General features: G+C 52.3%; 1 protein-coding gene across 4 annotated transcripts in view; it reads left to right on the forward strand.

Moving 5' to 3' along the window:
- The first annotated feature begins 4,995 nt into the window (after window positions 1-4,995).
- The window catches only part of kif6 (kinesin family member 6), a 190,353-nt gene continuing 181,862 nt past the window's right edge, over window positions 4,996-13,486 (forward strand). For 2 of the 4 annotated variants that reach the window (XM_007910407.2, XM_007910408.2), the window contains exons 1-3: window positions 4,996-5,141; window positions 5,869-5,978; window positions 8,711-8,785. In XM_007910407.2, the coding sequence (XP_007908598.1) occupies window positions 5,082-5,141; window positions 5,869-5,978; window positions 8,711-8,785 (245 nt within the window). In that variant the 5' untranslated portion in view covers window positions 4,996-5,081. The remainder of the gene's footprint in view (window positions 5,142-5,868; window positions 5,979-8,710; window positions 8,786-13,486) is intronic. The other 2 variants (XM_007910409.2, XM_042333061.1) reach the window with 2 other exon arrangements.

Consider the following 13,486-nt stretch of genomic DNA (forward strand, 5'->3'; position numbering starts at 1 on the left):
GTGGGGGTGTGGGTGGTCTGTGTGTGGGGGGTGTGGGGGGTCTGTTTGGGGGTGTGGGGTTTGGGGGTTTGGGGGTGTGGGGGGGTCTGTGTGGTGGGGTGGGGTCCTGTTTTTGGGGGTGTGGGTGTTTGGGGGGTCTGTTGTGGTGGGGGGTTGGGGTCTGTGTGGTGGGTGTGGGGTGTGGGGGGTCTGTGTGGTGGGGGGTGTGGGGTGTGGGGGGTCTGGTGGTGGGTGTGGGGTGTGGGGGGGGTCTGTGTGGTGGGGTGTGGGGTGTGGGGGGGGTCTGTGTGGTGGGGTGTGGGGGGGTCCTGTTTTGGGGGTGTGGGGGTTTGGGGGGTGTGGGGGTCTGTGTGGTGGTGGGGTGGGGGGTCCTGTTTTGGGGTGTGGGGGTTTGGGGTGTGGGGGGGGTCTGTGTGGTGGGGGTGTGGGGGGGTCCTGTTTTGGGTGTGGGGGTGTGGGGTTTGGGGGGTGTGGTGGGGGTGTGGGGGGTCTGTGTGGTGGGGGTGTGGGGGGGTCTGTGTGGTGGGGGGTTGGGGGGTCTGTGTGGTGGGGGTGTGGGGGGTCCTGTTTTGGGGGGTTGGGGGTGTGGGGTGTGGGGGGGTCTGTGTGGTGGGTGTGGGGGGGGTCCTGTTTTGGGGGTTGTGGGGTTTGGGGGGTGTGGGGGGTCTGTGTGGTGGGGGGTTGGGGGGTCTGTGTGGTGGGGGGTGTGGGGGGGGGTCTGTGTGGTGGGGGGGTGTGGGTTGGGGGGTCTGTGTGGTGGGGGTGTGGGGGGTCCTGTTTTGGGGGGTGTGGGGATTTGGAGGGGTTGGGGGGGTCTGTGTGTGGGGGTGTGGGGGGGTCCTGTTTTGGGGTGTGGGGTTTGGGGGGTGTGGGGGGTCTGTGTGGTGGGGGTGTGGGGGGGGTCTGTGTGTGTGGGGGTGTGGGGGGGGTCCTGTTTTGGGGGTTGTGGGTTTGGGGGTGTGGGGGTGTGGGGGGGGTCTGTGTGGTGGGGTGTGGGGGTTTGGGGGGTGTGGGGGGGTCTGTGTGGTGGGGGTGTGGGGTTTGGGGGGTGTGGGGGGGGGTCTGTGTGGTGGGGGGTGTGGGGTTGGGGGTGTGGGGGTTGGGGGGTCTGTGGTGGGGTGTGGGTGGGTCCTGTTTTGGGGGGTGTGGTTTGGGGTGTGGGGGTGTGGGGGGGGTCTGTGTGGTGGGGTGTGGGGTGTGGGGGGGGTCTGTGTGGTGGGTGTGGGGGTGTGGGGGGGCCTGTGTGGTGGGGTGTGGGGGTGTGGGGTCTGTGTGGTGGGGGGTGGGGGGTCTGTGTGGTGGGGTGGGGGGGGTCTGTGTGGTGGGGGGTGTGGGGGGGGTCCTGTTTTGGGGGTGTGGGGTGTGGGGGGGGTCTGTGTGGTGGGGTGTGGGGTGTGGGGGTCTGTGTGGTGGGGGGGGGGGGGTCTGTGTGGTGGGGGTGTGGGGGGGTCCTGTTTTGGGGGTGTGGGGGTTTTGGGGGTGTGGGGTGGGGGGGTCTGTGTGGTGGGGGTGTGGGGGGTGTCTGTGTGGTGGGGGGTGTGGGGGGTCCTGTTTTGGGGGTTGTGGGGGTTTGGGGGTGTGGGGTGTGTGGGGGGTCTGTGTGGTGGGGGTGTGGGGGGGGTCTGTGTGGTGGGGGGTGTGGGGGGGTCTGTTGTGGTGGGGGGGTGTGGGTGGGGTCCTGTTTTGGGGGTGTGGGGTTTGGGGGGTGTGGGGGTGTGGGGGGTCTGTGTGGTGGGGTGTGGGGGTGTGGGGGGGTCTGTGTGGTGGGTGTGGGGTGTGGGGGGGGTCTGTGTGGTGGGTGTGGGGGGTGTGGGGGGTCTGTGTGGTGGGGGGGTGGGGGGTCTGTGTGGTGGGGGTGTGGGGGGGTCCTGTTTTGTGGGTGGGGTGTGGGGGGGTCTGTGTGGTGGTGTGGGGGTGTGGGGGTCTGTGTGGTGGGGGTGGGGGGGTCTGTGTGGTGGGGTGTGGGGGGGGTCCTGTTTTGGGGGTGGGGGTTTGGGGGGTGTGGGGTGTGGGGGGGTCTGTGTGGTGGGGTGTGGGGGGTGTGGGGGGTCTGTGTGGTGGGGTGGTGGGGTGTGGGGGGCCTGTGTGGTGGGGTGTGGGGTGTGGGGTCTGTGTGGTGGGGGTGGGGGGGTCTGTGTGGGGGTGTGGGGGGGGGCCTGTGTGGTGGGGTGTGGGGTGTGGGGGGTCTGTGTGGTGGGGGTGGGGGGTCTGTGTGGTGGGGGGTGGGGGGGTCTGTGTGGTGGGGGGTGTGGGGGGGGTCCTGTTTTGGGTGTGGGGTGTGGGGGGGTCTGTGTGGTGGGGTGTGGGGGTGTGGGGGGTCTGTGTGGTGGGGTGGGGGGGGGTCTGTGTGGTGGGGGTGTGGGGTCCTGTTTGGGGTGTGGGGTTGGGGTTGTGGGGGGTGGGGGGGTCTGTGTGGTGGGGGTGTGGGGGTGTCTGTGTGGTGGGGGTGTGGGGGGTCCTGTTTTGGGGTTGTGGGGGTTTGGGGGTGTGGGGTGTGTGGGGGTCTGTGTGGTGGGGGTGTGGGGGGTCTGTGTGGTGGGGGGTGTGGGGGGTCTGTGTGGTGGGGGGTGTGGGTGGGGTCCTGTTTTGGGGGGTGTGGGGGTTTGGGGGGTGTGGGGGTGTGGGGGGGTCTGTGGGTGGGGGTGGTGGGTGTGGGGGTTGGGGGTCTGTGTGGTGGGGTGGGGGTTGGGGGTGGTGTTGGGGGGGTCTGTTGTGGTGGGGGTGTGTCTGTGTGGTGGGGGTGTGGGGGGTCCTGTTTTGGGGGGTGTGGGGGTTTGGGGGGTGTGGGGTGTGGGGGGTCTGTGTGGTGGGGGTGGGGGTGGGGGGATCTGTGTGGTGGGGGTGTGGGGGGGTCTGTGTGGTGGGGGTTGGGGGTCTGTGTGGTGGGGTGGGGGGGGTCTGTGTGGTGGGGGTGTGTCTGTGTGGTGGGGGGTGTGGGGGGGTCCTGTTTTGGGGTGTGGGGGTTTGGGGGGTGTGGGGTGTGGGGGGGGTCTGTGTGGTGGGGTGTGGGGGGGTCCTGTTTTGGGGGTTGTGGGGGTTGGGGTGTGGGGTGTGGGGGGTCTGTGTGGTGGGGGTGTGGGGTGGGGGGGGGTCTGTGTGGTGGGGGTTGGGGGGTCTGTGTGGTGGGGGTGTGGGGTGGGTCCTGTTTTGGGGGGTTATGGGGTTTGGGGGTGTGGGGTGTGGGGGGGTCTGTGTGGTGGGGGTGTGGGGGTTCCTGTTTTGGGGGGTGTGGGGGTTGGGGTGTGGGGGGGTCTGTGTGGTGGGGGTGTGGGGGGGGTCCTGTTTTGGGGGGTGTGGGGGTTTGGGGTGTGGGGGGGGTCTGTGTGGTGGGGGTGTGGGGGGGGTCCTGTTTTGGGGGTGTGGGGGTTTGGGGGTGTGGGGGTGTGGGGGGGTCTGTGTGGTGGGGGGGGTCTGTGTGGTGGGGGTGTGGGGGGTCCTGTTTTGGGGGGTGTGGGGGTGTGGGGGGGTCTGTGTGGGGGGTTTGGGGGGGGTCTGTGTGGTGGGGGGTGTGGGGGGTGTGGTGGGGTCTGTGTGGTGGGGGTGTGGGGGGGGTCCTGTTTTGGGGGTGTGGGGGTTTGGGGGTGTAGGGGTGTGGGGGTCTGTGTGGTGGGGGTGTGGGGGGTCCTGTTTTGGGGGGTTATGGGTGTTTGGGGGGTGTGGGGGTGTGGGTGGGGTCTGTGTGGTGTGGGGGTGGGGGGGGTCCTGTTTTGGGGGGTGTGGGGGTTTGGGGGTTTGGGGGTGTGGGGGGTCTGTGTGGTGGGGGTGTGGGGGGGTCCTGTTTTTGGGGTGTGGGTGTTGGGGGTCTGTGTGGTGGGGGTTGGGGGGTCTGTGTGGTGGGGGTGTGGGGGTGTGGGGGGTCTGTGTGGTGGGGGTGTGGGGGTGTGGGGGGTCTGTGTGGTGGGGGGTTGTGGGGGTGTGGGGGGTCTGTGTGGTGGGGGGTGTGGGGGTTTGGGGGGGTCTGTGTGGTGTGGGGGGGTTGTGGGGGGTGGGTTGTGGGGTTTGGGGTGTGTGGGGGTGTGGGGGGTCCTGTTTTGGGGGGTGTGGGGGTTTGGGGGTGTGGGGGGGGTCTGTGTGGTGGGGGTGTGGGGGGTCCTGTTTTGGGGTGTGGGGTTTGGGGGTGTGGGGGGGTCTGTGTGGTGGGGGTGTGGGGGGGTCCTGTTTTGGGGGGTGTGGGGTTGTGGGGGTTGGGGGGTGTGGTGGGGGTGTGGGGGGTCTGTGTGGTGGGGGTGTGGGGGGGTCTGTGTGTGGTGGGTTGGGGGGTCTGTGTGGTGGGGGTGTGGGGGGGTCCTGTTTTGGGGGTGTGGGGGTTTGGGGGTGTGGGGGGTTCTGTGTGGTGGGGGGTGTGGGGGGGTCCTGTTTTGGGGGGTTGTGGGGGTTTGGGGGTGTGGGGGGGTCTGTGTGGTGGGGGGTTGGGGGGTCTGTGTGGGGGGTGTGGGGGGGGGTCTGTGTGGTGGGGGGTGTGGGGGTGTGGGGGGGGTCTGTGTGGTGGGGGTGTGGGGGGGGTCCTGTTTTGGGGGGTTGTGGGGGTTTGGGGGGTGTGGGGGTGTGGGGGGGGGTCTGTGTGGTGTGGTGTGGGGGGGGTCCTGTTTTGGGGGGTTGTGGGGTATTGGGGGGGGGTCGTGGTGGGGGGTGTGGGGGTTGGGGGTGTGGGGGGGGGTCTGTGTGGTGGGGGTGTGGGGGTTTGGGGGTGTGGGGGGGGTCTGTGTGGTGGGGGTGTGGGGGTTGTGGGGGTGTGGGGGGGGTCTGTGTGGTGGGGTGTGGGGGTTTGGGGGGTGTGGGGGGGGTCTGTGTGGTGGGGGTGTGGGGGGGTCCTGTTTTGGGGGGTGTGGGGGTTTGGGTGTCGCTGTTGCCGTTGCGGATCGTGTTCTCCCCAAACAGTGTCCGCGCACCTGCCGCCGAGTCCTTGGAAACCAATCAGCGCGCTCGGTGCTGGAGGGCGGACACGCTCAGCCAATGGGCGAGGAGGATATTTGGTGTTGGAGGAGGCGCGTGTGCGTGTTTTGTGTGTGTGTGTGTGAGTCAGGTCAGCGCGCGCTGTGCCGCTGTGCCGCTGTGTGGGCGCTGTGGCTCTGCCTCCGGCAATGGTCAAACACACTATCAAGATCTCCGCGCGGCTCCGGCCCACCAACAGCCCGACTGGGGTGAGTGTCACAGTGAGGGGCTGTGGGGACACTCCCCCCTCCCCTCCCCTCCCCTGTGCACTCCCCTGACCACTCGCCGTTCACAGCCACTTTGTACACTCACACTAATGAAATTATAATAATAATTATTATGATTATTATAGCATCTTATCACGTTGCTGAGACGTCTCAAAGCGCTTCACAGGATGTACTGTAAAGGGAATTGACTGTATAGGTGGAGGTTTAGTGGTTAGAGCGTTTGCCTCACAAGAGCATAAATAGTAGATAGTATTAATAATCCTCGCATTTCATATATATATATTTGAGTTCAATTCCCGGCAGAGGGCGAAACCTTGGGCAAGTTTCCTTACTCCACACAGAGCCTAATAATAATCCCTCCAAAACCCAAAACAATAATAAATTGGTCATTTTCAATCTACGACTGTTTGTGGGACATTGCTGTGCGCAATTGGCGGCCGCGTTCGCCCACAAATGTACAGTCAATTCACTTTACAGTGTGTTCTGTGAAGCGCTTTGGGACGTCCTCCCGACGTGAAAAGCACTATATCAAATGCAAGGATTATTATTATTATTATTATATAGCGCCTTATCAAGTCTTCGAGACGTCTCAAAGTGCTTTACAGAATAGACTGTACAGTGAATTGTCTGTATGTTTTGTGGGTGAAATGCGACAGCCAATTGCACACAGCAGTGTCCCACATGTATGACGATCCAGATTTGTTTGTAGACTTATTCCATAGATGAAGAAGATAATGGAAATCCACTCCTGGAGTTTGTTGTGCCACACAACTCTGCTGATGGATATATAAACAATAAACGAGAAAGCTATAAATTTAAGTAAGTATAGTGATTATTTATTCCTCTTGTATCAGAGTGAAGTGGACTACTACGCTGATAAACCTTGGAAGGCAAAAGATTAGAATTAAACTGAGGTGGGAATTTACATTTTTAGTTTTATATTCATAAGGGCAGCTCACTTAGGTAAGGAACTTGAACAGTTTGACATTTTTTGAAAAACAAACTTTTGCTTTAATTTTCCTGTTTTGCTGTATTCATTAAATACACGAGCAAGATCACCCACTTGTTAAATTTTTGTCAGGATGTGGGAAGGCAGGATGGGTTGACTTACTCTGATTACATTAATAAGTTGGAATAAAATTCCAAAGTGAAATATAATAGAATGAAATCTACCTACTGTGTTTGTGCTGTATATCTGTGGCAGTGTCACCACTTCAGAATGAGAATTATTCCAGGTGTACCTCCTTTTCAGAACTCATTTGGTTGGGACTGGGGAGCAGGTGCAGATTCATCCCTGAGCCAGAGAAACTGATGGCTGTGATTAGAAACTTGAGTCTTTATAATAACCATTGATGCGATAAATAATGATTTATTTAACAAACCACCTCTTGATTTCATGTCAGCATCTGTTTGAGTCTAGTAGCAGATTTTACTGCTTCACGTTTGAACAACCCTGAAGCCTTTTGATGTCAAATTTACATAACAGGAAAATATTGAATTTTTTGGGTTCACGTCATGGTTTCTGATCAAAAAGAATTGCACTTACAAAACCCAGGTCTTAATACAGTGTGAAAGATTTACTGTACAAAATGATTCATTAGGATTGAGAAACATTTTCATTTTTTGCTAGCTTGTTTTACATTTGACTTGATTATTATGTTTCTTATATCTAATCGCCAGATTGAAGACATTTGGATTGTATTTAGGGTTCAGGGTGGGGTGAAGCCATAGAGGAATTTGAAAGTGAGGCCAAGAATATTGAATTCAATCTGCTGGGGAGCCAGTGTAGCCAGGCAAAGATGGGGGTGATGGGCTTCCAGATCCTGGAATGGGAGAGGACATTGGCTGCAGTTCTGGATAGTTTGCAGTTTATGTGGGGAGGAACTGGCGAGTCTAACAAGCATAGCACAAGAGTAGTTGAGGCTAGAGGTGAGGAAAGTGGATAAGGGTCTCAGGATTCTAGGGGCAGTGTTATGGTGGAGGTGGATGTTTTGCAGAGGTGAGGAAAACAGAGCATGTGAGAGTTCTGATATGAGGTTTAACATGCTACTTTGCTACTTCCTTTGATAATAAAATTTAAGGCCGGTCTCAAGATCCTTCTTTTCGATTGTGCCTTTGGTTGCCCTCCCACATCTCTGCCTTCCCTCACCCCTACACCACCCCTCCCCCATGCTTGGGCCCCGACACCTGACTGTTCAGTGCTTTGGGACATCTTCCCGACGTGAAAAGCGCTCTATAAATGTCATTTTGTTGTTGTTGTTGTATAGCTTCCTTTGTAATAATACTACCTTGCTTATAATGTAACCCGAGGACACCGATTTAAGTTAGTTGTTAAAAGAAACAGGGGAGGTTAGGAAAAAAAATTTCACTGAGCGAGTTGTTCGAATCTGGAATGCATTACCTGAAAGGGTAGTGGAAGCCGATTCAGTAACAACTTTTAAGAGAGAAGTAGATGGGTATTTGGGGAGGACAGGATCACAGGGCTATGGAGAGAAAGCGGGCCAGTGGGATTGAGTTGGATTGCTCTTTTAGGAGCCAGCGCAGACACGATGGGCCGAATGGCCTCTTTCTGTGCTGTATGATTCTGTAGACCCATGCTAACCAGAAGCAGACATCTGGCTTCCAGTGCTGAGGAGCCTCTTCCCATCCTTAAAATATGGTCGACTTCTGGGTCATCAGTTTGCCACTGAGATCACTTCACAAAGGAAGTGACATCTCCTGTGCTTCCTGCATGTAGTATAGGTTTTCTGATATGCAATTGGAGCGGTGAGCTTTAATGGAAATAGGTTTGTTGAGAACTTTTAAATAATCAAGAGCCTTGGATGTTTATCTCTCATCTGCTTCCCAACACAAGGACTAATTTCAGTTCACATTACAACAGCAACTTGCATTTATATCGTGCCTTTCATGAAGGAGAGTCTTGGCGCACTTTACAAAGCCGAGTCTGACACCAAGCAAGGGAGAAAGGAGAGGTGATTTAGACGTGGGCAAAGAGGTAGGTTTTGAAGGCATGACGCAGGAGAGAAGGAGGGATTTCCAGTGGTGAGGTGTGCAGTATCTGAAACTAGGTGAATGCATATAAGCCCTTGACAAAAGGCTTAATTCTTAAAAGATAATGATTAAATTGTGAAAATATTAGTACAATTGGAGGAAAAAAGTTTTTTAAATTTGTATTTGTTGAAGATTTTAGCTTTTAGCCACATTATGTATGTAAGATTCATCAGACCTACTATACTCTGTATTGAATCTGATCTGAATAAACAAAGCAATTACGTGTGAATGCTTCAGTGAACAAGCTCTTAACTGTAACTTATGATCTTGGAACTAAGATCATAGAAAATTCCTTGCAAAGTGACTTACTCAGACACATCTGAATTAGGTCTCAACAGTCTTTTGGAGGTAATAAGCCTAGTTATGTTTTGTAGAACATGTTAAAGAACATGTTCCAAAAAACAATCCAAGTACTAATATAAACTAGGAAATTGCTTCAATTGCATAATCCTATAAATGATCATATAGTTTGGATGTTACTATTGTTTTCTATTTTACAGATTCCAGAAAATCTTTGATCAAGATGCAAAACAAGAGGATGTTTTTGATATTATTGCCAAACCTGTTGCAGAAAGGTGAGGTTTAGTATTATATATTTTCAGTGCCTTGGGACGTCCTCCTGACGTGAAAGGCACTATACAAATGTAATTTGTTGTTGTTGGGGGAGTTGGTGGCCCCAATGTGTGTATAGTTATGATTTCCCATTTCCCTGCCTCCTTAATGATTGGAAGCATCTTTCTATGTACCATTTAAATAACAACAATATCTTGCATTTATATTGCGCTCCTCACGCAGGATAGCGTCTGAGAACTTTACAAGTTTTCTATGCTTGTGTAGTCAAATTGAACATTTGTTAAATTTTTCAATCTGATTTATATTCATCATAAGTTTTTATAGAATGTTTGAGTTACCTTTAATATACAAGGGCAATTTTAGAATAGTGCCAGGAAGTTACCAAGGAAGGATGGTTGAAGGCAGGAGACTGATTTCATGATCGACATTCATTTGGTGGCTATAATGAGACGATATTCTGGAAGAACGAGATCAAATGGAAAGAAGGGACTTCTTCATTCAAAACTTTTCATGTGATCCATTCCTTAGAAGTCTTCCATGTTTGTTAATTGCTCGTTATCTATGTGTTTATTTAAACTTTTATCAAGATTAGTTCCTTCTGTTTGAAATTATGCATTTGTTAGCAGGCTGTGTTGACGCTGTATGAAACAAATATGCAGTGTTCTACTTTGCTAGTTCATGCATGATATTTCGGTGAATTGATAGAAGTTCAAGGTAATTATGTAAAACATTTTAAATGTTCACTAACCTTTTATTACAATTAATACGGCACACAAAATGCTTAATCATCAAACTGTTGAATATTCCATAGCTTACTATGTCTGCTAATTAATAAAAAATCTAATCACATTACGATAGACATTTCAGAAGCTCCAATATTCTGGAAACCCTTGGAGGAAACAGTGGTTGGAATAGCAGTTCTGTCAGGTGCTTCTCAACAAGGAGCAAGGGAAAATTGGACGGCTAGCCGGTTATCGAATCTCTGTTTCAGAGTTCCAATGGCTGAGTCCTGTTAGCACTTCCAAGGATTTCTAGCACATTGCAGGCTTCTGGAATGTCTATCGTAAATAAAGACATTTATTAATTAGCAGACATAGTTGCTGAATGGAATATTCAATAGATTGCTGCTTAAGCATTTTGTGTGCCGTATTAATTGTAATAACAGGTTAGTGAACATTTAAAATGTTCTACCTAATTATCTTGAACTTCTATCAATTCACCCAGTCTCCCAGTTTAATAATAATCCTTATAATAATCCTTGCATTTGATAACATGTATGAGTAGGCCATTCGGCCCTTTGAGCCTGTCCCGCCATTCAATCATGGCTGATCTTCTAATCTTACTCCAGCTAATAACCTGACCCTGCCTTATCCCATTATCCCTTAATCCCTTTTGCAATAAGAAATCTGTCTATCTCAGTCTTGAATATGTTCAAGGACTGAGCGTCAACAGCCCTTTGGGGTAGTGAGTTCCATACATTCACCGCCCTTTGAGTGAAGAAGTTCTTCCTCAACTCAGTGTGAAAGGACTGCCTCTGATTTTAAGGTTGTGACCCCTGGTTTTAGTTTCTCCAACCAGGGGAAACAATCTCCCACTATCTACTCTATCATGCCCTTTGATGATCTTATAGACTTGTGGAGTCCTGTAGCTCAGTGGTTAGAGCACTCGCTTTGCAAGTGAGAGACCTGAGTTCATTTCCAGGCAGAGGGCGAAACCTTGGGCAAGTTTCCTTACTCCACACAGAGCCTAATAATAATCCCACCAAAAAACTAAAAACAATAATTAAATTGGTCATTTTCAATCTACGACTGTTTGTGGGACATTGCTGTGCGCAATTGGCTGCCGCGTTCGCCCACAAATATACAGTCAATTCACTTTACAGTGTGTTCTGTGAAGCGCTTTGGGACGTCCTCCTGACGTGAAAAGCGCTATATCAAATGCAAGGATTATTATTATTAGGATTATTATTATAGGTTTCTATAAGATCCCCTCTAATTCTTCTATATTCTAGAGAATATAGGCCCAAATTGGTCAGCCTATCCTCGTAACTCATCCCCTTCATCCCTGGTACTAAAAGGCGACACAGTATTCCAGGTGTGGTCTCACCAGGGCCCTATACAGTTGCAGCAAGACTTCCCTACTCTTATACTCTAATCCTTTCATAATGAATGCTAACATACCGTTCGCCTTCCTAATTGCTGCTGCACCTGCAGACTAACTTTCTGTGATTGGTGTACAAGGACACCCAAGTCCCTCTGGACGCTAACACATTCCAATCTCTCCCCTTCTAAAAAATAACCCGCTCTACTGTTTTTGCTACTGAGGTGGATGACTTCGCAACTTCCCTACATTATACTTCATCTGCCACCTACCTGCCCAATCACCTAACCTATCTATGTCTCGCTGCATTTTTTTAATGTCGTCCTCTGTGTTGACACTTCCTCCTAGTTTTGTGTCATCTGCGAATTTAGATATATTAACTTCGATGTCCTCATCCTGATATAGCTCTTTTTCACGTCTTCTAGATGCCTCAAAGTGCTTCACGGAATAGACTGTAAAGTGAATTGACTGGTAACTGCTGGAGTTTAACCAGCTAAACCTGCATAGCTTGCTATTGATAATACTGTCAATTTTGAAGGATTATTATCAGGCGCTTGCCTGATAATGAAGGAAACTTGCCCAAGGTTTCGTCTTTCCGGGAATTGAACCCTAGTCTCTCCTTTGATGCTTTTCCATGTATTCAACCACTCTTCAAATCAGTTAAAGATGATCCCTAAATCTTAACAGTCAAAAGTTTCCAGCCATGTCGCTTGATTCTTCTTTAAGTAATAGTGTTAAGTAATAGTGTTAAGTAATAGTGTTAAGTAATAGTGTTATGATAGTTACTTGTCAGTCTTCAGAAATCACTCTGGAATTTAGCAACTGTACATCAATTCACTAATTTCAGTCCCAAAGTTCTTTAATACTTGGGTAGATATTGTGTGGGCCAGAAGCCCCTCCTCCCCCAACAGGGGGAACCTTAGAACACAAAATATACACTTTGAGACGTCTCAAAGATGTGATAAGGCGCTATATCAAATGCAAGTATTATTGTCTTAACATTTTAGATTGTGCAGAAGTTTGGAAAGTTCTTCCCTAAATCGGAGATCTTTTCAAATTTCTGCACAATCTTTCATTTTTAAGACAATGGCTATGAGAATTTTGTCCATCATGCCAGATCTCGGGATTTTTCAGGGGAACCATATTCGATTTGAGTACTTGGCAACTTTGTACATGTTTAAAAGTATTTATTATGTGAAATGTTCTTTTGCATTCAATGTTTCTAATATATGCAGGACTTGGCACCTACCCTAATTAGTATGTCAGTTGGTGAATCTTGAATTCGATCCTCTGAGGGATGGGGAGCCAGTGGAGTCGGGCAGGGTGGGAGTCACGGAGCCTGGTGCACGAGATTACATGAGCTGCAGAGTTTTGGATGATTTGCAGCTTGTGGAGGGAAGAGTTGGGAAGGCCGATGAGGGAATTTCCATAATCGAGCCTTGATGTGACGAATGCGTGGGTGAGGGTTTTGGCAGCCTGAGGGGTGAGACAGTGGCGGAGTCTGGCAATGTTGTGGAGGTGGTGGCAGGCAGTGCCCCTCATGGCATGGATGTGGGGAAGAAAGGACAGTTCAGGGTCAAACAAGACACCCAGGTTCCTGATGTGGAGCCATGGAGGCTGATGTTGCCAGCGCCTGAGGTGCAGAGGCGCTGGTGTGAGCTAATCAGGAGGGCCTCGGTCTTGCTGATGTTCAGCTGGAGAAACTTGGACTTGATGTCGGACAGGCAGTCAGTCAGGACGCCAGTAGTCCTGGAGTTGAGGGTGGAGGCAGAGAGATAGAGTTGGATGTCATCTGCATACATGTGGAAATTTACCCCATATCTGCGGATGATGTCACCAAGGGGGAGCTCTGGTCACACATGGTCAGGATGTCGTTTGTGACCTTGACCAGAGCAGTTTCCGTGCTGTGAGCAGCATGGAAACCTGATTGGAGGGGCTCATGGAGGGAGTGGGAGGAGAGGAAAGAGTGAAGCTGGGAGGCAACTGCTCTCTCAAGGACTTTGGACAGAAAAGGGAGGTTGGCAATGGGCCGGTAGCTGGTTAGCTGTCATGATTCAAGGGAAGGTTTCTTCAAGATGGGGGTGATAGTGGCTGTTTTGAGTGGGATAGGAACAGTGCCAGGTGACAGGACGAGGTTGATGATGTCGGCGAGTAGTGGGGCAAGAAGATGGAGTTGGGATTTAAGGAGAGGGGTGGGGATGGGGTCCAGGGAGCAGGTCGGTGGGCTTCATGGAGGATATGGTGACGATGATAGAGGAGGATGACAGGTTCAAAGGTGTGGAAGGAGGGATAGGTAGTGATCGGAGTGTGGGGGGGGAGTAGAAAGGGGGTGGGAGGGCAGTGGCAGCTGAGTGGATTCCCTCGATTTTGGACTCAAGGAAGTCCAGCATTTCCTCACAGTGGGAGTCGGAGGAAAGAAGGTGCGAGGCGTGGTGGGGAGGGCGTAGGAGCTGGTTGGTGGTGGAGAACAGGAGCCTGGGGTTGCCCTTCGCCTCCAGGATTAATCTGGAATAGAAGGACGATTTGGCCGAGGCAAGAGGGGAGTGGTAGGTTTTGATGCGGTCCAGCCAGATGTGCCGGTGGACTGTTAGGCCGGATTTGAG

The sequence above is a fragment of the Callorhinchus milii genome, unplaced genomic scaffold, assembly GCF_018977255.1.
Source record: "Callorhinchus milii isolate IMCB2004 unplaced genomic scaffold, IMCB_Cmil_1.0 Scaffold3, whole genome shotgun sequence".
Taxonomy (NCBI): Eukaryota; Metazoa; Chordata; class Chondrichthyes; order Chimaeriformes; family Callorhinchidae; genus Callorhinchus; species Callorhinchus milii.